This window comes from Streptopelia decaocto (genome assembly GCF_964273445.1).
Source record: "Streptopelia decaocto genome assembly, chromosome: 2".
Classification (NCBI taxonomy): domain Eukaryota; kingdom Metazoa; phylum Chordata; class Aves; order Columbiformes; family Columbidae; genus Streptopelia; species Streptopelia decaocto.
In genome coordinates, this window is record NC_138655.1 from 86828082 (window position 1) to 86851952 (window position 23871).

The following is a 23871-nucleotide window of genomic DNA, read 5'->3' on the forward strand; positions in this document are numbered from 1 at the left end:
CTTTTATACAGATATAAACAGGAATAAATTGTATTTCCTGATCCTATAGGGATTTACATCTCACAAGGAATGCTAAAACAGCACAGCAAAAAGTCAGTGAAAATTACCATGCAGTCTACATATAGCTATATTGTCAAAAAGCTGAGGCACATAACCCTTAACAAAAAAACTAAATATAAGGAATATATATATAAAAAAAAAATCTACTTCTGACCAGAATTTTTAAATAGAAGTCAATTGCATAGAGTTCTAGCACAAAGTTTCACAATCAGATAAACACTATCATTTAAAAAGAAACCTGGAGAGACCAAATTTCTTTTGTTGCATCTCAATGAAATACCAAAGTGATAAGACAATCAGGTAAAATATATACTCGGTTTTTACAGACACTTACTTGAATGGTGTGAACAGAAATGACAGTGTTGTTTCCTTTTTCTGACGCATCTTAACCTGCATTAAAAAAAAAAAAAAAAAGCATTGAATCATTACATGCAAGTTGCAACAAAACTAAAAATTGTATCAGGATTAAACTAAAAATCACAGAAGAGTTCTAAGACTTTGGAAAAGGAATGAAATCACACTGTCAATATATTGTCCAGGAAACTGGGTGTTATATTCCCATATGTGTAACTGTTCCTGGAAACCCAGACCTGCTCTAAAGTAAGTAAAATAAACCACTCCACAGCCAGCAATTTTCACAGAAGGACTTCTACAGTTTGCAGGATAAAGGTAAGATACAGCTAGAAGTGCTACCAGACTTCAGTGGCAACCTCTCCCAATGAAATTGGTATAGCTTATGCCAGACGGGCACTAGTATGCTGCAGTAACACTGCCAAAGAAAGGCTGTTCAGTCAATTAACCTGCACATGGATAAAAATAGAAGGTTTTGATGCTATCAGAGCCACCCAAGGCCTTTCAAAACATCTTTAAGGCTTCCTGCCGCAGCGTGACTCAAGCCTGACTGTTGGTGTAAGGCGCAGACGGGAACTTTCTAAGCGCACTGCTCCCAAAACTTGACAGCTTGAAGTAGCAACCCACACGTCTCATCCTATCCATCCAAGGCAACATCCTCTCCGGGGAACACAAAGTGTGGTCAGGTGAGTCCATCACAGGAAAAGTAAAAACTCACTCAGCATGTCTAAGCCAGTGCACTGCTTCCGCTTCAGCAAAGAAACGCAAGAGAAATTCACACATGATCCTTTCAAAACGACATTAGAAAGAAGCCAGACAACAAAAAAATAATTTCACACTACAAAATGACAGACTAAAAATAAGCTTAAAGAAAAGAAGGACCAGAGCTTTTCTTTTTTTTTTTTTTTTTTTTTTAATTACCCCCAAGATATCAATTTAACTGAAAAAGACTTGAGTCACAATCTTAATTCTTAGAGCAGAGGTCTTCAAGCTGTGGAGGTTATACCAGCATGCTTCACCTTCACAGTCAGCACACCAGACACTTCCCCTGCTACACGCCAGCTTTCCACCATAGATATGGAAGTGGCTCTGCTGCTGACACTGCCAACCTGGCCTCCACACAAACTACATTTTGGAACCTGGCACTGAAGGGACAGAAGGTGCTGATGGTGCCAGTCTCTTGAAGGTACTCTCAGGCTAGTTCCTGGTTCCACCATCACCACAGAGATTTCCTGACATGGCAACAGTTCTCTATCTCAGGTTCCTATCTGTGGAAAAGATGGTTCTCTCTCAGATAATTTATATGTTTTACCAAACACAAGATTTTTGGATTTGAGACTTTCATATTCCACAGTTGGAAAGCATCTAGTGAGGCATAACCTTTTTTTGTTTAGGACCACATATGTGTTCTCATAATACAATCATATCTGATGCTAGATGAATCAAGACAGAAAACCAGAGATAAACAGATGCAGAGCAAAACAACAGATACAACAACAGCATTAGCTAAAAGTTAATTAGGTCACTAATTTAATTTCTTTAATGGACAGGTGCGTGTTACCTTTTTGATCTGTTTGTGTACTGATGCTGACTTAGAGCCTTGTTTCCCAGCCCCTGTTGCAAAGGCAGTATTTCCCTTTTCAGGTATCAGAACTCAGATTCTACCTACATACTACACATAGGTTTACATTAACATTGATAAACATCAGCGTTTATGTTAAGAAACAAGAAAAAAAGTTACTCATTCTCTTTACAAAAAAGTTGATTATAAAGTCTTTCAGACTGCTTCAGATATGGCTCACAGCTAGTCAATTGACATCCCCCAGTATGCACATTCAATTTGAGTCCTTTGAATTACAGCATGCTATATACAGCGTATGTCCTAGTATAATTATTTTACACATAGCAACAACTATTATTCAAAGAAATATTTTTCTTTACTATCTGCTTAGTTACCTTAAATTGCTCAAGAATCTGAACAGCATTGGTAAACATGCTCTCTGCTTTGAAATGAGCACTATTGTTCAGATATTCCAGAGGCAGAGTTCCCTGGGGAAGAAAAATACATATATACATAAAGAAATTTAAATGATGAAACAGGAATTTCTCTAACTGAATCGCAGGCCAAATGAGCAGTAAGAATACTTCAAATTACTGCTGAAATAACTACCCTAACTCCTTGGAAAATACTCTTCTCACGTAATTTCTTAGCATCACAGGGACTGTTTATAATATCCCAGCTACTACAGGCATGCAAAAAAGGTAAATAACAGAGGTTGTTATTGAACCATATACTATACAGTAATAGAAACTCAACCTCTAATCAGAAGCCATTTTTGAGATACCTGGGCCTGACCCACCCACACTTGTGATGGGATCAGAGCAGTTCCCTGCCGCTCTGTGCCGGCAGCTTTCCTCGCGTGACCAGCACCGAGCACAGGACAGGGGCACAGAATTCAGGGCAGAGTCTCTAGAAGAAATATTTCTAAAAATGTGCCGTAAATAGGTGTTTTAAATGTGAAGCAAGCAGCGTGAAAGCACACTAACATAATGCTAATTGTCAATTAGATATTTATGAGGCAACCTTCGGACTACATAATAATAAATGAAAGAAATTCAAAGACAAAGCCATCTCACAGTGAGGGCACTCAGTGTTCACTAAATTAGAGGTGCAAGATACCATCTGAAGAAAGTACACTAGCTTAAACAAGAAATAATTAAACATTAAATTGCAGGGAACAGCTTGTTTACAGGCTCAGCTTTCACGATCAAAATCGAGTGTTATTCAAACCATATTGCTTTTTTACCATCCCTAAAAACAAAGTAACAAAAAACTTTCATGTAGCTCAAGAGTATAAAGTTGCAGATTACAAAAGTATCAGCTGCCTTTCCAATTGAAAGCACTATACAATATATAAATAGGTTGAGTTTATTCTCTAAAGTGAAGCTACACACACATAAATCTAAAACTACAAGCAATCTCAACACCCTATAACACTTCTCCAAATCTATAATCTTTCCCCTCACATGCCTCAAGTCTTGTCCCAAACACGTCTTCCTCTATGGCGCATAGATTTTTATAATATGGAAAAATATTTGTACTTCTTACCACAGAATTCAAGGGGAAAGGCACACCAATAAGGGAAGCCATCAGTGGTGCTATATCAGCCTGTGCAAACAGAAACATTCCTATTTTAATATAATACCAGCTTCTAGAGCTAATAAATTCAGCTTAATTTTAATGTACCTGCATTTGCAGAAGTAAATGGTATGATACTGTGAAGTTATGACACACAACTCTTGTTTATAATATTTTTTTATTTGTTTCCTGTAGCCATCATAGCATGATTAGATTGAAAATGTGAGCTTCATTTATGATAAAGCTTCAAAAATATATTCAGTTTAAAAAGCAAACAGAAGCCCTCACAGTATCTATTTACAGGAATTCAGTGTCCCTTCCACTGCACTCAGAGAGGCACACTACTTTTTATGACTATACCACAGAAAGAACTGATTTCATATTTACAGTTTTAAGCTGTACACTGAATATACTGCTCTTCACAGTACTCCTTATCCCGTGTTTCCAGGGTGCGCATTACTCACCTTCTCCCCTTCAGAGAGGGATTCTGCACATTTATTTGTGCCCAGTCAGCTTTCAAGAAGGTTCTTCTAAGTATACCAAGGCACTTCACAAAATAAGTTACCATTACATTCTACTTCTGATGATTAACACCGCCTCTCACCAGGTTTATATTTTCCTTTAATATAAAACTATGCACCAAAATTCTTTGTTTCTCCAGCATAAATTTGAAGAATCTACACTGAAACACAGGCACTGCTCCAACCTCAGATCTACTGTGCAGAAGCAGACTCCAATCTATTATTTGGAGAGGAAAAGATACACGTAGTGTAACAGTAATCAGAAGTCTAGTTTGCTATTTTACCCATAGTTCCATATATACTACAGGACAAAACCTCTGTCTTTGGGGACTCCATTACCCAGAACAAAGCAACACTCGAGACTCTTCTATACAGTCTCAGAATAACATCCCCATAACTCCTGCCAACCTCGAGAGGAAAATTCATCTCTAATTTTACACCAGGGCTTTGCTGAAATAAGTTTATCCAGAACATTCCAAACTTCAGCTTTCTAGCATGAGTTTATTAGCCTTATTTGAGCAGGTTTAGGGTCTGCCAGTCACATACTGGGTTTCACAGGATTATAGGAAGTTAAGTAAAAAAGCTTCAGGTGCACACAATTTACATGTCTTAACATAATGATTTTAAAAAGCTCAGCTGATCTAGTATCAAGGATTAAGTCATCCAACTTTTTTTCCTTTCTTTACAGTATAAATTGTCTAAACTGCTAAGTGGTTCGGCCATCATCACAGACTGTTGAAAACAAACAGAGTTTAACAGTATAGCAAGAATTGGCTTTGATTCGGTAATGACAGCAACTTCTGGAAAAAGTAACAAAATACAGACAATGAAATAGATAGCTCTGAAAAAATTAAACTGAATCTACACATGGCTAACTTAAGGTGAAAATTTATGCACTACTAAATTAGGTACATTTGATACCTGATTGACATCCAGTCTCTTCAAGTTCTCCAGTTTCCATTCTGCAAGAAATAACAGAACAAATGAACAGATAATCTACACAGATTCAAAAGGGATAATTCAGTTGACATTTAATATCTTGTTGCCATTTTCCGTAAAGTGCTGTTACTAAAGAAAATTATAATTTGGCTTCAGGAGGCTAGCTCAAGAGGGGTTACAGATGGAACTCAACAGGCAGAAACAACAAAATGCATTCATTTCAGTTCACATTTTCTTTTATCCATCACAAAAAAAGCTGCCTGCAACTGTGACCCAGATCAGTTGAAGGAAGTCCAAGGTGTTTATTTTTTCAACACAGTACCAAAAGTGACGTATTACCTCCTGGGCCAAATAAAAGATTCAAGCTCGAGTTTAGAAAAAGGGCTGTTAAATCTCTTCAATAGTTTTTAAAAAAAGGTTAACCCAAGGTCCCCAATATACTGGTACAGAGTGGTACAAATGTACATCATGTCTGCCACAAGCAATACTGGCCAAGGGCGAGCTCAAGGGAGAAGTTCAACAATTTAGCAATCGGAACAAGTACAATGAAGGCAGAGACAAAGCTGAATGTACAAGCCCCTAAAGCTGTGGTGCATCATACAAAAAGCTGGTTCAAAGCAGTATTTTTCAGCTCTCCATTAGCCTTTAAGGAAATAAAGAGGAAATTGCCTGTTTTCTTTAGAGGTGGAGAGTTATTTAAAAAAGGAGTCGAACCAGTGTTGGTTTTTTTTGGGGGAGGGGGTGATGTTGTTTTTTCATGCCTTCTTTTTCTAATGTTGACATTTGCTGCCCTGCTACCCACAGCAATAATATGAGTAGGAAAAAAGAAGACACTTTTTTTCCAAATTCAAGGTTTAAAAAAAAAATCAGATACACACAAAAACCTGATAAAGGCTGAAACAGACTTGTCAATACAGTACACAATATACTATCAGTGACCTACCTAGAGCAGATCTCAAGTACAGCAGTCAAGATGTATGGGGCACCTCCTCTTAACTTGGGAACCAAAGTGATGTTAGCGACAGAGGCACAAGCACTTTCCTCAGTACACACAGAAAGCTAAACAGGCTGGTCATCGTCTTGCTAATACCACTTCCCAAAATGACACCTCAGAAACAGCTGAGATGGAAGCAGGAGCCCGCCTAGCACCTCAGACCATTGATAGTGTAGCCATGTTGCCCAAAAGTATCCTTTGGCATTATGAGAAGTAGAAGCTTAAATGCACCAAAAACAGGCTTCCTGAAAAATACTGGTAAACCTCATTTATTTTCTCCAAACAAACATTCAAATCCTAGACCATAACACCCTTTTTCCATCTCTCAATACACTCCATTTATGCCAGACATAAACCTGTCTCAGCTGAAGATGGCCCAAGAACACCCACATTCACAGTATTGCATGTACCAAACTTCTTTTCAGCCATTAGCTCATACCACCACTAGCTTCAAGGGTCTGAGTACAGATCCACTGTTATTACATTTGGTCCCAAGAGCACCCTGAAGAGCAGCCATGCACCTTAACAGCAGTGAGACATACAGTTACAGTGAGTTCCCATGGAAACACATGGGCAGTATTATCAGCACTAATCACGAATTGTGTTAAACTCACACCAAAAAGAACAAGCTTGCTTCCCAGAAAAGGAAACAGGTTTACATTTCTAGAGATATAGACTCTCACCTCTATTTTTGTTATATAAATGTACTGTTTGGTTTCCTTCAAATAATATTTTCCAATGAAAAAATGTTGTTAAACAGTCTACATGCACACACTATGCTTAAGATGAGAAGAAACTGTAACTCTGCTAAAGAAACATCCAGCTTTGTAAGAAGCTTTTACATCCCCGCTTCCCTTGTTGAGATATTCCTCAGGTCTATGGGCTGCCCATGCTGGTTTACAACTCCAGCTCACTGTCTAGGTTTCCTGTATAGTGCTCAGCACAGCTTCCCACCCACTTGATAAGTTGTTTTTGTTTTTTCTCTATCCTGCCCTGCTCTTACTGCAGTCTGCTGGGCAGTGAGATGCAAGCAGTCCAGGGAAACAGCAGGAAAGCACCAGTTCAACAAGAGGCTGAGGGTGCAGCTACATGAACCAAAGAAAATCTCACATAAAACCCCACAGAAGCAAAAGCAGAGAAGGGGTACACGGAGCTCCCTCAGCCATGGCAAAGCAGGCTGAGCCCCCTTCAAAACAGGGATGTGTATAGAAGAAAACAACCACATCTCATCCTTCTGCTGTAGAAGGCTGTGCCTTCACTTAGATGCTCCTCTGGACTTGTGCCCCAAGGCTACCTGGCAGGGCCTGCACTGATGAGCTGGAGAGCAGTTTTCTGTTCTCTTTCCTCCTGAAGAAGGGTCAAGCCCACCACCAAGCAGGTGACATTGCACATTGCCCACAGGATGCAGGGCTGCCATCACAAATCTTCCCAAGACGACTGCATGGCCAGGTCTGAGGGAAAGCAGAGTACAGGTGAAGGGACTGAGGAGGAAAAGGCTGTCAGCCCAGAGCAGACACTGGGCCTTCTGGCCATCCAAGGAACACATCAGTCTTTCCATAACAAATTGAGCACACTAAGTCCTGCCAGTTGGCACAGGTTTTGGAGGTATCGACCCTCAATGGGAATGATAAGAGACAATTCACTGAGCTGCCTACAGCCCGCCTGCACTGAAAAGAGCATCAGAAGTTTGTGAGCATTAGAAATATTCTGCGTTTCCATGAACTCTTAACTCAGAGAAAGTAGGAAGGATTGTCAATAGACACAAGACCTTGAAAACTGGCGCATGCAATCACAAAGAGAAACTGGACGCTCACATACATCACTGACACAACAGTATTGAAAATGCTCTCCTCTCCTGCAGGTAGTCTCAGCTGCATTTGTACGGAGCATGAAAGGCAAATTCAAAGAACTTTTCAAGAGATGTCTTTTAAGCATCTTTTCTTTCATATGTTAATTTTGTGAAAACATCTGGGATTGCAACTTAACTGAGTAGCTGAACTGTACTGACCTGCAAAAGTGCCAAGTTCCATTTCAACAACAATTTTTTCTTTACTTCTAAGCTACATTTGCTACTAGAAGCTATCATGTACTACCATAGAGAGAACAGTCACTTTTCAAGAAGATACTTATTACTCAAACAGAGATTAAAACTCCCAAGATACTCAGAGAAAAACAAAGCTCCAATAGAGATTATCGCTGGCAATTAAGAACCTGTAAAGATGGTGTCTAAACAGACCAACAATACGACTGACAGCTAGAAAGCTGCAGAGCAAGTCCAGAACAAAGGGAAGAGTTTCTGAGGTTTGCTTTAGAGTGTTTGGTTTTTCATTTCGTTGCTGGTTTTTGTTTTTTTTAACCATCAGAAGGAAAATACGAAGCAGGCACAGCAAGGTGCAGACATATTCCCCCCTTTAAGAAAATACACATTTCCTAACAGCCAAAAAGCTTTCCCTATGGTGTACCTGGAAGTCATCTGAATACTCATCTTTTTTTAAATGCTTTTACACCATTTCCATCTTTACTTGAAGTCAAATGCTGAGGTTTGTACTAAAGCTGCTGAGAATCAAGGAAACTGACAGCTGTTAAAATCAGCTATTACAGATCAACCCTTAGAGACATCAAGTGTCCTTAGAAGTCTAACAGCTCAGCCAGCACACACACTAAAAGCAGTTGGTTTTACTCCCGTTTCTATTTTTTATTCTACAACTCATTTGCAATTTTATCAGAGACATCATAGATTTATAGCAGCAATTAATCACAAAGAGGGAAACATTAGCACGGTCTGTATCTGAGAAGCCCTGTTTGTTTAATCTGCTACCAAACAGACTTCACAAAAGCAGAGTGGGGTTAAAACCTCAGGGCTGAAGTAATTTCTGCCTGTTTTCTCTTCTTAACGTAGTTTGACAAACAATCCAATAAAATAGAAAGTCATTACCTCATTGATCACAAGTAACAACCTGAGAGATTCAAAACATCTTAAAAAAACAGAGCAGACTACAAGAATGGGGCACATGAAAGAAGAAGAACTTGCACAGTTTACTCACACGTGGTTCCAAAAATCCACTGATATTTCAGTAAGCCAGTATTTATTACATTATATATTTGAAATATTAATTTTTTTTTTTTTTAAAACTTCACTCTTCTTAAGTTACAAAGGGGAAAACAACAGAGTCCCAGTTTTTCATTGAGAAGGACTGTCTTCATTTTCACAACAGTCACAAGGATGCAAGGGAGACACGACAGTCCCTGGGAGGTCCCCAGGGTTGCACTGTGAAACTACAAAAAGAGTTTTAGGACATGTCAATTTATCACATTTCTGCACCAATACCTTTTAATACTTAGGAAGACTCCCAGAGGTTAAGTCTTCTCTGGAATTAAGTTTTAGGAGTGTGAATAGCCTCCCATACCCAAAGAGAGAAAGTCTTTAATTCCGTTATTAGAAAAATGACTCTGATATTATCTACCCAATTTTGCAATATCCTCCATAGACATGCCCTGTCACCTTTTCTTTCCACACCACACAAAGCAAGCCGTATTTACTGTAATAGAACAGAAGTCAGTGAAGATCAACAGGTGTAATGGTTTAACACATCCATTCCCACCAAAATCTTGCACTTGAGTTTTATATTTTACTTACCTCTCAAAAAATTGTCTTCAAAGAACTGGGATGTGACTTTCTGTGGATAATTCACCCCAGCACCCCAAACGATCAGTGGTGTTAAAGTTTCTGAGGGATGACCAGCTCCATGAGATCCTAAGATACATCAAACAAACAAAAAAAAGTGTAAACTTTAAGACACGTTGTATAAAAACAAACAAAACATATTTATATGCACACGTTTTAAGTTCTTGTTACAGTATACATATTAAAATGCTGTTACAGACAACCTATTCTAGCTTCATTGTTTATTTTTATGCCACTCATAATAAAGGCTAAATTCAAGTTGCAAGTTGGGAAATTGGCACCACTTAATTTGAGCCTATAAAGATATAACTTTGTATATTAAAAAACCCAAACTGTTAACATGCAGAAACTAAACCCAAAGTATTTGAAAGCCTCAAGGTGTAGAGGAGTTACCTGCTCAAAACACGTGTATGTGCCTATCCTGAGCACCCCATGGAAACCAGGGATGGTTGATTTGAGTAAAATTACACACGTGCCTAAGAAGTCATACAGAACTGATCTCTGGTCCCCAAACAAAGATTAAACTTCCATTTCAAAACCAGGAGACAATATGCATTGCCACTGTGATCCTTTCTGCAGTGATACAAGTTCATTTTTAAGGTTTTAAAGCCTAGTAGCACACTCCTTAAAAACTGATAAAACATGACCTCCTTCCCCAGGGAAATGAATTCCCTCCAGATGAACGTATCAGCTGCCAAAAAGGGGAAGCTTTAAAACTATGACGTCTCACCAGCAGCTGCACCAAAGCAGAAGTCACACAAAGCTTGAAAGAAATGCTGGTCATTGAACTCAGTAAGTGAGGTACCAAAGCAGTGAGATAATCCAGTCCCAAAGGGAATGACATTGTTATACAAACTCTATGTGCCAGTTGCTGCATGGTCTAGAGGACTATACATTTTCCTTGTATTTGCATAGACACACACTCTTCCCTCTGCATATGTGTGTATATATTTCAATAATTACAAGGGACGAAAAATAATATATTGTTTTAAGGACAGCTTTAAAGCAAATCACAATCAAATCAGAATGGGTATAAAATTGAGAATAGCATTGAGGATTTCGTATGCAAAAGATGATGCTGAATTTTGCCAAGACTATGCCTGAAGCAGCCTTTGTTCAAAAGTATCACTGTTAAATCTAGTTACACCAAAACTGCCTCAAGGTCATGTTCTTCACAAGTGCCCTCTGTGGGTACTAGCCTCGCTGGCTGTCAGCCTCTCCTTGCCATATTCTCAGCTGCTCCACCTACACTTCAGTGCCAGCCCCCTCTAGAAAGATCACAAAGCAGTCTCACCCTTTCCGATGTGCCTAAAAGGCCAAAATAAGCAAAAAGACCCCCCAAAAAGTTTTTCACCAGCTTCCAGACAGGCTTGACACCTTTCCCAGGTGCCTCAGAGCAAAGTGATAACTATTTCTGTCCCACATGTGCTGCAACAAGTCCAGCTTTGCAGCTGGCAGCCAAATAACACAAGCTCTACCTGCTTGTGCTAGTTTTCCGCAGGAAGGCTTTGAAAGAAGTGGTGTTCAGGTCATTTTCTCCCCACTACCAGACACTAAGGGAGTTAAGCTTTACCCTATAACTTTTTTCATTTCTGTCCAAATATGCAACTTGCCTGTCACAGGGCTGATGAAGACCCCTGCAGCCAATTAACTATTTCCTAATTCACATAGGTTTCATACATGAGCAACACTGAGGATATCAAATCAAAGCAGGGGCTCTAAAAGCTTCTAGTAGGACTGAACTCCAGATATTTGCCCATAAACTCAGCTGATTCAGCATTTTAAGAGACTCACCCCAATCTGTCATTCCATGGTCAGAAGTTAAGATAAATGCCGTTTTTCCATCATTTCCATAGAAATTTTCAATCATTGAAGCAATCTCTTTTACACCCTCATCAACTACTTTAATATTCTCCTTGTATTCCCTAGAAAAAATAAGAAATGTTATTAGATTCAAGGTGGCTCTCACACTCAGTATAAAGTAAGTTATCCACAGTCATAAGGCCCAGTCCTTTGGTCATAGACAGTTTTACCCTCTACAGTACCTCAAGCTAACAAAAGGCATCCTAGACTTAGAATCTCTCTTCCTCCAAGTCTTATATGAGCGCAGTTTGTAGGTTCCTGAAACTACAGTCTCAAATGAATATTTACTTATATTTCAAATCTGAAATATCCTTGATTGAAGACTATGATGTCATCACCCTCAGCTATCACGCAAGTTAAGGAGAATGCCAAAACTAAGGGAATCTAGAAAACTCAAACACCTTAAATTGTAAGTTTAAAAATTACTTTAAGCCACTAACGAAATAGCAAAGAAAGATCTCGCCATGCAAGGACTGCTTTGAAATGATTCACAGATCAGCACAGACCCCAGATTTTTGTGGAACGGAGGCTAAACTGAATTTTTTTATATTTTTAGAAAAAGTGACCATGATTAAATTTCAGCCAACTAATTTTCTACTTCTTTGTTTTACTAAAGTCAGTTTTAAAACTCTGTCTTCAAAAAATCATGACAGAAAGAGGATGAGACACACAGAAAGTATGAATTTTGGAATGATGTGGGAAATCAGAGCAAGGATTCTGAAAGTATGTAAGGATCAAGTGAAAGATATTATCCTACATTCAATACATAGCCCTAGAATACATGTTGACTATAATGAAGAAAACCTGCTAAAAACCATACTTGACTGAGTAGAGGAATATAAACAGGGACACTGTATATAGCAAAAATCTGTCACTTCTACAGAGTGACAAACAAACAAACAAATCCAGAAAATTCAGAACATAAGTAATCATGGTGACATATATGACCTATTGTAGAAACCCTCAATACTCCAAGTCTTGTTTTAGGCTTGATAAATAGCGTTGTTTAAAAAGTTACTTTATGCATTTAAAACTAGTAAGAAAGATATGCTTAATATCTTAATTACCTTGAGTATGGCCGATGAGCATGTCCATTTGTATCTATGCCCAGCAAATGCAGGAACAGAACCACTTTGTCTTCATTCAGTGCAGAGAACAATGTTTGATTGCTTCTAGAAGAATTAAAGAAGCTCTGTATGGAATAAGCCATTAAGATATTAATCTGAGTAAAATGGAACAACATGACAGGCAGCCTATTAAAACTAAAGCACAGCTGTGTTCACATCAAAATACTAGCAGAGTTATGAAAGATAAAAATTTGTTACTTTCCAGTTTTCTTATAGGAGGATAACTACCATCAATATAGTCAGTCCAAAGTTTCAGCTTATCTAAGACAGGCAATACTGCTCAAATTGAGGGGATTTGTTTGTTTGTTGTGGGTTTTTTGTTGTTGTTGCTGTTTTTCATTGGTTGGTTTGCTTTTCCGTTTGTTTGTTTGAGTTTCTTTAGGCAGAAATACCAGATAACTGCATATCATTCCTTGTCTCCTGTGCAATCACGATAGACCATTCATGTGCACCACTTACGGCTTTACGTTTCCATTGATATATCAATTTCAAGCTGGAAACAAAGGTTTCAAATACTGTTGCTTTGGAAACAGGCTGTGCAGGACTGAGATGCCAAGTTATAACTGGTTTGCAGAAACCAAATTAAACGAGAACAAAACAAGACATGCTTAGGAAATACATGAACTACAGAACATACATCTGCCTCGCACATGTCCCACTTAAGCATCCCTAAGGCAGATGCCGTGGGAGGTTTTCCCCTCAGATTGAATGAGTCTTGACATGGCTATTCTGTGTTAGACCAGCCACACTGTAGCAGTGCAAAATGCAGGCAGACAGCTATTCCAGCATGATCCCCTTAGTAACAGCACTGCCCAAGGAAACAAAGTTGGGTAAGGTTTTACTTCAAAGAGCATCTAGAGAACCTTTCAGCACACTAATATAAAGGAAAGTGTCTTCAAGGTTCACAAAAGAGCCCAAGGAAAATGCTGGTAGAGACAGTGAACCATTTCTGCCACCAAAGGACACAGCAGCCCACCTCACACCTCTGGCCGTGGTAAAGCTCCTAAAAACTAAAGCTGCACCTTGCGTAAACAAAAGTGCCTGTACCAAGAGGAAAAACAAACTGGCAGCAAGAGCACTATAGTGCACTGTGTCAGGAAACCAGAGCAGTATGCAATTCCACCTTCTTCCCTCTGAATATACACAAGCTGCATGGACTAATATTTGCATGCTCTCAGCTTCAGCTCTCATCCAAACAAAATCATGACTAAAGTCCAAAGATATTTTAAATAAAGACATGAAACCAAAATCTGATCACACTCAATAGCAATATAATTATTTTTATGGAGGTTTCTGTTTCCCACAGGGGTCCATCCACCTGCACATATTTGACTGCAGACTGAAGAAGCCTTCCAAAGCACAGCAGTAATTTGCAAGATACAGTATAGTCCTGTTTTCTTATTCTGAATTAAATAAAATGAAATAACATATCAAGCCAGTCAAACAGGAAACTCCCAAAAGAGCAGGTCAATATTACACAACAGGTATTTTTCTATCACAGACTGATTAAGCGAAAGAAACTTTTCTGAGGAAGGCAAGGCCTGAGTTTCTCCTCTCCCACCAGATGAGTCCCCATGATGTACCAAACCACCCCCAATCCCACAGCACCACCCATCTTTTCACCCAGAGCAGCAGCAGCCAGAAAAGTTTGCTCAACCTCTCACTAAGAAAGAGATGACAAAAGGAAGGCAAGCGTAGCCCAAGACGTGGCATCATTTCCCAGAGAAAACAGCAAGATTTATCCCAATAAACATTTTTTTTTTTTTTAAGAGCATAATGAAAAAAGCAAATGCAAAGTTCCCCATAAGGAGTGGTCTTCAGCTGATAGACGTGGTGAGCTGGTGAGCAAGACACCAAACAGTAGGGGCAAAACCCACTTCTTGCTCTGGTGGTTGCTGAAGCATTTGTCCAGCACTATCCTTTTAAGTCTCTTCTTTGTGCTGAGTATTCAAAACACTTGAGACCTCCAGCCACTAAACACTAGTTTCCAAGCCACCATTATATGTTAACTGTGTCTTTTTCTCTATTTCTTTTGTTTCCCTTTTATTAGCTCTATTCAGTAATATTACCCCCCCTTGTATATTTAAGCTGAGCATCACCAAGAAGTTTTGGGGGTGGAAGTAAACAACATAAAGAGACTGAGAGAACTCAAGTTTCTCTAGTATCAAGAAAAGGAATCTCTGCAGAGATCTTTTTGCTTTCTACAACCATCTACTGCGAGACTGAAGAAAAGATTGAGCCAGGCTGCTCAGAGGGCCTTGGTGACAGTAACAAGGGGAATCTCACCATCTGAAATGTGGGGAATTCCAGTAAGATACAGATACTTTTAAAAATTATTTTTTAAACCACAACTGTAGTCAGATATTGGAACAGGTGCTCAAGAGGTTGTCGAATTTCTGCCCTTGAAGATGCTCAGGCCTTGCCCAGTCAAGTTTTGAGCAACCTGCTATAACTGGACCTCCTTCATGCAGAGTTGGACTCAATAACCACCACAGCTTTCTTCCAGTCTTCTTTTTCTATAATTCTGGCAGCTTTTCCACGATTTTCTGGGAACTAACAACAAATAATGCGCTGGCTACAACTGATACACAATCTACTAAGATCAGCAACAAGTTTCCCATTAAAACATACACAGTAAACTGTAAAGTTAATTATAATGTAGTACTAATTACAATATTGCAAGAGAAGTCTGGTTACAACTATGTGAAATCTTTTAGAATCATCTCTCTCCTTGGAAGGGAAAAAGCAAAGAAGAAAAACTACCTAGAAGGTCTAGAAAAATACATGATTTACTGATGCCTGAACAAAATAGAGATTCCGCAGATGTTTAACATAAGTTGCTGGGGACTGCCTGTTGCTCCAAACAGATCTGTCCATGGAAGCATGATCCTTTAATGCAGCTGATAAACTGTGGCTGAGTGCATGAACGTACAGGGAGAAAAAGACCTAACAAAGTTTCTCCTTTCACAAAGCTCCTTTATATGTAAATCCAGGAGAACCTAATTAAATTGGTTGATTAAAGCTGTGCATGCTCATTTGTGCTCATGTGAGAGTTTAAAAAGTTATGCCAGTTTTCAGATGTAAAATAAATGTACAAAGGCACAATAAACATATATGTATATATATGCCTGGTTTACATAAGTTGAGCATGCTCAGGCACAAGACTCCTACACATATTTAAAACAAATCATTCAGCCATTGTCCTGCTGGTTAGAGCAGAGCTATTTGTATTTAAATCCACTGGCAGAAATTAACATCAGGTCATGGCACTGTCTGCAGAGTTTAACATCCTTCAGTTCTGGACTCCAGCCCCCACCCTGCACAGAAGGGACAGTCTGAAGGCTTGGCCTGGCTGCCTTTCAGCAGAAAGGGGCTGTCCTGGTTTTGTTAAATAAAAAAAAAATAGACCAGTTTCTCCTTTAGTGAGTTTTTCTTTCAGCGAAGTTCTCCTTAAGTAACTGCACTTTTCAGAAGTTGGCTTCATGTCTTCGCAGACAGAAGCAATGGAATGCAAGGTTGCTGATAAAAGTGCGTGTCCCATAAGTGAGAGGGGCATATTTGCAAGGCAGGGCGGACAAAACAGGTGACCAAAACTTACCAACTAAGTATTCCATCCCATACATGTCATACATCCTATAAAGTGGGATATCATGATGGTCTCTCTCTCTTCAACCATGGCTGGCATCTGAAGAGGACCCTGCCCGTCGTGCCTGCGATCTGAGGCCTGGTTCCAGACTCTGCATCAGTGAATCCAGTTCCGGTTTACTGTAGAGTCCAGCCCAGGACTTCTGGGTGCCTGCCCTGCAGCTGCTGGAGCAGCCAGCTCCACCGGGCAATGCTGCACTATGCTGGGAAATTCAATATCGGTTTTCTATATTTCATATTATTTTCTCTATTTTATTAGTAGCATTATTAAAGCATTTTTAACTTTTTCCAACTTGCAAGTCCCTCTCTCTTTTCCTCGTATTGCCTCTTCCTTGATGGGGAGAGCTGAGGGCAAGGATGAGAGGGCTAACAGACAGCACCTGCCATGGTTTATTGTCACCCTGCAATAAACAGTGAGAGGGGCCAAACAAGAAAGAAGTACTGTGAGAAGGAAAAAAAAAAAAAAAAAAAAAAAAAGAGAAAAAGAAAATAAATAAATGTTTACCATCTGCACCTTTGTGTCCATTTAAGTCAGAAGATATCGACTGAATGCCTTGAGCATATCCTACCCTGTGGTTAGACCATTATTTGGACTCTTCTCCAAGACTGTTTCAGTTCCTGGAATTTTAATCATTCTATCCTAAGAAAGAGTTCAATCTTATAAAAGTTTTTCTCAAAATACTTTAAAAAAAAAAAAACAGAAATGCATTAAAAAGACCATTTTTCATTCTCATTAACCTATACTCCCAGTATATTGCTCCCTAATTTTTCTTTAGCACAAACTCAAACTATGATCTAGGTAAAGACTGTTTAACTGAGAATCATTGGGCTATATCGCACTGAATTACAGTCAGTCCCTTAATTATTTTGAAGGCTTCTAAAAATAACTTCCCAAATCAGAAAAAAACTCCAGTCAAACAGCTCCATATGCATCTGGATCTCTGAGCCACTCCCAAGCTACTACCACACATAAAAATTACTGAGTTTTAACCCAGTTGCAGATAAAAACTCCACCCAGTCTATACTCAATTTTCTCTGTCCCAAGAAAGGGCTTTAACTTATGACCTCCATGTACCACGAGCAGACACGAAAGGAACTATCAAGTATCATACATTTTTTCCTCCACTCATTATTTAAACAATCTGTTTCTGATACATAGAAATAAAAATTAGTCAGAGTTTCACATCTCGTGACCTACTGAGTTATTCTTAGCTAGCACTTCTTAAGAGAGCAAGCAATTTCAGGGTGCCAGCACTAGTAGCCCAAACATTAGTTAGCCATTCTCCATGTTATCCCCATCTTTTTTGGGGCAGAGGAAGCCACAAGTGGCCCTCGTGATGCTTGGGAACTGCTGACTACACAGTGGACAGGGAGTATCCCTTAGTGTCTTTTCCTTCCTAGAGAGTCAGAAATCCAGGGACCGCTTAGCTCAAGATAGATTTAAATGATATGTCATTGAGATAAAACTCAAGGGAGGAGAAAACAAAACAAAATGAAAAAAAAAAAAAAAAAAAACAGTAGGCAAAGCAGAATTTAGTTTTTCAACAAACTGCCATTATTACTCATGTGTAATCTCACCAGCACAGCTGAGAGTTGTTTGAGTTATAATAGCAGAGTGACCTCAGTTTCAGTCAGCCTCAAGTTTCACGCTTCTGAAGCAATCACTGATGTGTAATGGAAGAGGTGATTAATGGAATGAGTGTTTTACACCAGTCAATCAAGTCTTATCCATTCACAGTATGAAATGGTGCTGGTTCCAAGAAAGAAGTCATAGGTAATGGCATATCTATTAAAGGTATTATTAGAGTTTGCAAGAATAAATGCCATTAAGTATTTTGAAGCAAAAGAAAGGTAGTACCACCCTCACATACCTGCGCAGCTCGAAATAACAGCAGGGTATACAACTTTAAGAGAACAGCTATTCAAGTGTAATTGACAGCCTTAATTTGATTTGTATTATTCATATGCATTACAACACACAACCTGGCACAAGTGCACATTCAGGGAGAGGATGGCAGTTAGAAAAGATACCTTTTCAACTGCAAACTCAGAAAATCACTTCCTTTGAAAAATCATCAAACTATATTGAACTTTTCCATCTTACATTACTGTTTAAACCAGACCCACCCTTGGCTTCCTAATACAGATATTGATTTGGTTTATTGATTTATTTGGTTTTATTTTTGGTTCGATTTGATTTTTGCTGGCTAGCTTATGTTAATGCACACAGCCCAGAGATCTTGTGGAAGAAGTTTACTAAGTCTTAAACTCCATTAACGTTGTTATGAAAGTAACTCACCTAATTGCTCCACTGATACAGATATTTATACACTAATAACCACTATCAGCACTTCTTATTCCAGGACAAGTGAGGCAGCATGGAATAACATGAATACAGGAATTAATGAATAATCAGAAACTATGTGTCTTGGACTATTAACAGTTACAGTGACAGCATTAGAGAAGACAGCAGTGATGAAGCAGCAATGACTCAAGTAAGCTGAGCAGAGCACCATGTGAACAAGTTATTCTGCTCCAGGGCCTAAGCTGCCCCCACCTCCCAACTAACCATGGCTTCTCTGGCAGCTACAGCATAGCATGAGCCACAGTAGACAATCAGGAGCCAGCTACATGCATCAGAACAACCACACTGTGTAATTAGAGTGGGCAGGAGCCTGACAAAAATTACATCAATAGTATTGCCCGTTCCTTTATCATAATGAAGACTTACCATTTCTGCCATGTCATGATACTTGTTATAAAATCCTTAACTAATCACATTTTGTAGTGCTCTAAGACAGATTATATGCAAGTTTAAGACAAAGAAAACCCAAGTACGTTTTTAAAGCTTACTGTTATTAGTGGTAGTTTTTTATTAGCATTAAAGGACAAACACTTCCTTTAAGTTTCCACTACACTAGTCATGATCATCAATTCAAGCTATTTTTATTTATGACCCCAAGTGATGAGTCTCTCAAAAATTTCTGACTTTCTGTTCTACGATAAAGTTAACATCCAGCTGTACTCTTTATACACAGGTAGCACGAAAGGATTCTCTGCTCACCTTAACATGATCAAAAACCCACGTATCAAGCTTGGCTGCATCTTGTGCTCCAAAGTCTTCACTTTCTGCTGTGTAACAAAATGTATAAACGTGATCTCCAGTAGCACCTGCAAAAACAATACAGATGGAATAGGAGACAGAGAAATGTTTTCTTCCTTTTCTTATAGTAAAAAATACATTAACATTAATGTATAGGAGTAGAAACCTATCAAGAATGACAATCTCAAGAGAAGCCAGAGAAGTTTCTTCCTTATTTTAAACTTTCCCATCATTTATTTTCTTCTGAAGCCTGGATACTGTTTTAACTCACTAGCTTATCAGCACATGAGAGAAATGAAGAGCAATGCTATCCAGTATGCTCAAATCCCAGTTAAAGCAAATTAAACAGAATTTAGCTTTGAAACACGGAATTTCATCGAGAAATTTCTAACAGAGGAAGCTATACATTAAGAAACTTGCTTGAATACACATGTTTTCAGGGGGTTTTTGTTTAAGAAAATAACAGCTTTTGGCTGTTAAACTGAATCATAAACTGAATCAATGTATGTAGGCCTATCAGTGAGGCCTTTTACACAGGAGATCATCATATATCACATATTAGGAAGGCAACAGGAGGGATGTAACTTACTCACTGCACATCAGTTCTAGGAGATAACACAGTATTGAAAGCCTTGTGGACAAATTCAGAGAGACAATATTCAAAGTCTGCATCTTTAAAACATGGATTCAAATATAAAAGGGAGAACTACTGGACTATGTTCAGGTATAAAGTACAACATGAGAGCCACTGATGCGAAAACACAGCATCTGGACAAGGCAATTTAATTCTGTACTCGCTGTCAAAAGAGCAAAGCAGAGACAGGTGGGGAAAAAAGAGTAAGACCTAGAAGAAAGTAGACTTTCTGAAGTCCTGGAAAGAGCTGAAATTAGATGTGGGGGGGTGGTTAATGAAATAATTCAGTCAACAGGTGAGCTGTTACAGCTCAGGGATGCTCTTCCTACCATGACTACATAAACTCCCAAAGGGGAAAATGTTCTTCAATCAGTTGATGGCCAGAGAGAATATAACCGATTCACGGGATGTCACAATTATATAATGCAGTTTTGTAAGCTTCCAGGTTTGTGCATGAACTAACATTCCTGTATAAAGGAGCTGTTTAACCAAGATTATGTCCAAAACCCACACAAGGGATGCAGGTATTTCAGGCCAGGAAGATGAAAGCTGGCACAGATTTTTGTGGTGCAGCTCCCGCCTGCCTCCCAAGAGACATTAATTCTACTTATAACCCAGAACACTCACTGCGGTTCTCACAGTCTGAAAGAACAGGAAGAAAATACTCACGGGCATTCAAAAGTGAATTAAGGATTTCCAATTGCTGGATAAATGAGTTCAAAAGAAGAAATTAGCCCTGGCTATCGCTGTCAGGATGACTGATGGTCTAAGAGGGTAGAGCTCTCTACAGTTTTTACACAGTGTCACAGCAAACCTGAGAAGACCTGTCTTTGAGATGTGCCATGCTGAAGTAGCCAAATGAAAGCATGTGGTTTGCAGATGGGGCAAAGAAACACTGCTTAGCCATTTCTAATTCCTACCAGAGTAAAAAACACCCCATCCTACCCTGCATTGCTATAAAGAGAAACAGTGACAAAATGAAGCCATACTAGGGAAGTTTTGGAGTGCCTGCATATATATATATATATATATATATATATATATATAAAATACATATATAAGCTATTCTTTTTAATAAGAAAACCCACAATACAAAATGTTATACAACATTATTTCTGTCAGTTGAGAGGTGGCAGGTGACAGTAAGCTCAATACTTTCTTTAAGTCAGGGAATAAGAAGTAGAAGGAAGCCAGGGATGAAAACATCCTTTAGAAGAGAGCACAGAGCTCTGCTGGCCTTGGTGCTGCCATCATGCTAATGGAAACAACTGGACATGCCAGAAACTCCCGCAGCAGATACCATCTATTCCTATTGCAGGCTTGTCTGGCACATCATCTTGCCCTCAGCATTAATATTCAAATATTAGGATCAGTGATCAAGTTATCACCCTCTAACAATAAGATTTATGTCCTGTGGAACGCAAAGCTCTTGCTCTGCTAGCGGGGTAGCTCCTGTGTCTGTCAAGTCTTTTGTGGGTCAGAGCCCAGACCAGCAGGAGACATTTGGTAGCAAATTCTGCAAGTGCAAAAGAGGGGAAAAAAGAATGAAGGCACAAGGACAGTCCGACACTGAGTCAGCAGAGCTTGGACACAGAGCTGTCATCAAATGCAGCCAGGTAAGGAATGTGAGAAATTCTGCATTATTCTTGGTGTACTGTAGGAACAAGAAACTAGGTTTGTCCCAGTTGTCCCTGTGGTTTTGAAGAGACCCTTCCTCATATTCAAGCTAAACAATGACCCTAGCCTTGCTGCTAGTTTCCAAGAGAGAGAGAGAGAGAAAGAGAACCTGTGGAACAAATGGTAAGCTGTGTGCAACGGACTAATATCTATTTCCCTTAAAAGAAGCAACAGCCTCAGCTCCTTTTTCAGTGCGTTATTTCATACTCTGGATTATACTCCAGCCTAGATCCATGAACGAACAGTACAAGACTGGACTGTTCAAGTCAAACCTCAAATTCTGGCAAACCTAGAAGAAAACCTCAAAAATTTAAAGAGCATTCTGGAAATAACATAGGCATTTTCAAAATACATTATTTTCAGCTAATTTCAAGGTCATAATCTAAAAATATCATAGAAAATAAGGTTAAAATTAGCACACTGAATTTGTGTATCTTAAGTAAGTTTAAGTATTAGAAACTAACACCTTTTAATGCTGCTTAAGATACAAGGAAATCACAGAGCAGTTCCAAAGGTACTTTGGACATTTTTTCAGACTAACACACTCATCACACAGTCATTGAGGCTTCGACAAATTTAGATTTCATGCATATCTGTGAGCATTTTATTTACCTTCTTCTATAGAATCCTCAATCATTTCATTGAAATATTTATTTTATGACAGGAAAAGGACCCAAGGAACATAGACAATGACAGGAAACAAAGGATTTTCCTCTTTCCCAAACCAGCAGGCTCTTTACGTGCCATCCAATGAAAGCAGCGAATAAAGTTCTGAACATCTTGGCATGATAAAATACACACAATAAGAGTCCTGTGACCTCACTAATTAGCAACATGGGAAGAGGGATAGAAAATACACTATGTTCCCCTATCTCCCTTTCGTGTTTTTTTTTTTTGCAAATGTGAAGTTAAAGAATAAACACTTGATTCCATTCTCTTCTGTATCATAACACTTCTCTTCTTTGGAAACTCTGCATAATAAAATCCTTCCTGTGTTATAAAACTTCTCTTTGGAAGAAAGGGAAACACTTTTTTCCATGAAAATAAGTTAATCTACCTTTCTATCACAAGAAACTATGATTCATTTTCCCATACAGCATCTACTTCTCAGATAGTGCTACACTAAATTTTTCTCAATTTTAGGGTATTTCCCTGTCCCTGCAAAAGAAAGTGCCATTGTTGATGCCACTCAGAAGAAGCCACATTGAGAGACAGAGCAATGGTATGGTTTTACACTTGCACATACCTCCAGACAACATCAAAGCTGTTTCTAAGTCCTCTGCTTATCTTTTTACTCAAACAAAACTAGTAGAAGGACAGGGCTCTGGGAAATTCTTGTATTCTCCAAATATTTTTCCCAAGAATGTGTCTCCAAAAACATTACCTGTGCAAGGGCAGTGTACTACCTTTCCCTTGTCCCCAGCCACCATCACACTATTCCCAAATACAAGATGTAATCTGAGGTAACAGGAAATTAATAGGTGATATTTTTGCAGTTTACCATAAATTTAAGAGGATCAAGCAAATAACAGAAAAGAGGGGTGGGGAGGCGGGAGGAATATCAGGAGGAGAGGAAGAAGAGACTCGACTTCAGAAAAAGTTCAATTATCATAGTGAGAAATATGATGTACACTTTTTCTAAACCGGTATTAAATTCCACTCCTATTCTGCCTACCACATTTTTCCGATTTGTCAATGCTGATACTCAGACAGCAGTATACGCCCCTAGCTCATCCCCTTTTCACTTCACTCTGTTTTACTCTGAGATCACAGGAAAGGGTGTATATGCCCGCATTCTTCCAAGAACAAAACAAAATTAAACTTAGAGACTATTAAATGTTTGAAGCGTTGCTCAGCAAGCTCTGTGCACTGAACGACCAATTGCACAGAGTTGACAAGACTTAAACACACTGCACACCAAGGAGAAAAGACCTCAGCTTCAGGAATATTATCAGGCAGTTCCAACTTGCACATAGTTCTTCCTTTTACACTTTATTGTTCTGGAGTAGAAGTAGCATAACCCACAATAAGCTACTTCTCCAGCTCAAATACTCAAAACACAGCTGCAGTTTTACCACCTGCCTCACTGGGAGCTGCATGCAGAAGAAGAAAAACCTCAGCTGCAGGTTTGCA

The 23871-nt window shown here is 38.9% G+C and overlaps 1 protein-coding gene across 1 annotated transcript in view; it reads right to left on the reverse strand.

Moving 5' to 3' along the window:
* PIGN (phosphatidylinositol glycan anchor biosynthesis class N) overlaps positions 1-23871 on the reverse strand; it is a 105844-nt gene that overhangs the window by 58944 nt on the left and 23029 nt on the right. The window contains exons 5-12 of the mRNA XM_082045731.1: positions 19389-19495; positions 12620-12744; positions 11484-11614; positions 9642-9758; positions 4993-5033; positions 3521-3580; positions 2368-2460; positions 395-450 (exon numbers count right to left, since the gene is read on the reverse strand). Coding sequence (XP_081901857.1) covers positions 395-450; positions 2368-2460; positions 3521-3580; positions 4993-5033; positions 9642-9758; positions 11484-11614; positions 12620-12744; positions 19389-19495 — 730 coding nt within the window. The remainder of the gene's footprint in view (positions 1-394; positions 451-2367; positions 2461-3520; positions 3581-4992; positions 5034-9641; positions 9759-11483; positions 11615-12619; positions 12745-19388; positions 19496-23871) is intronic.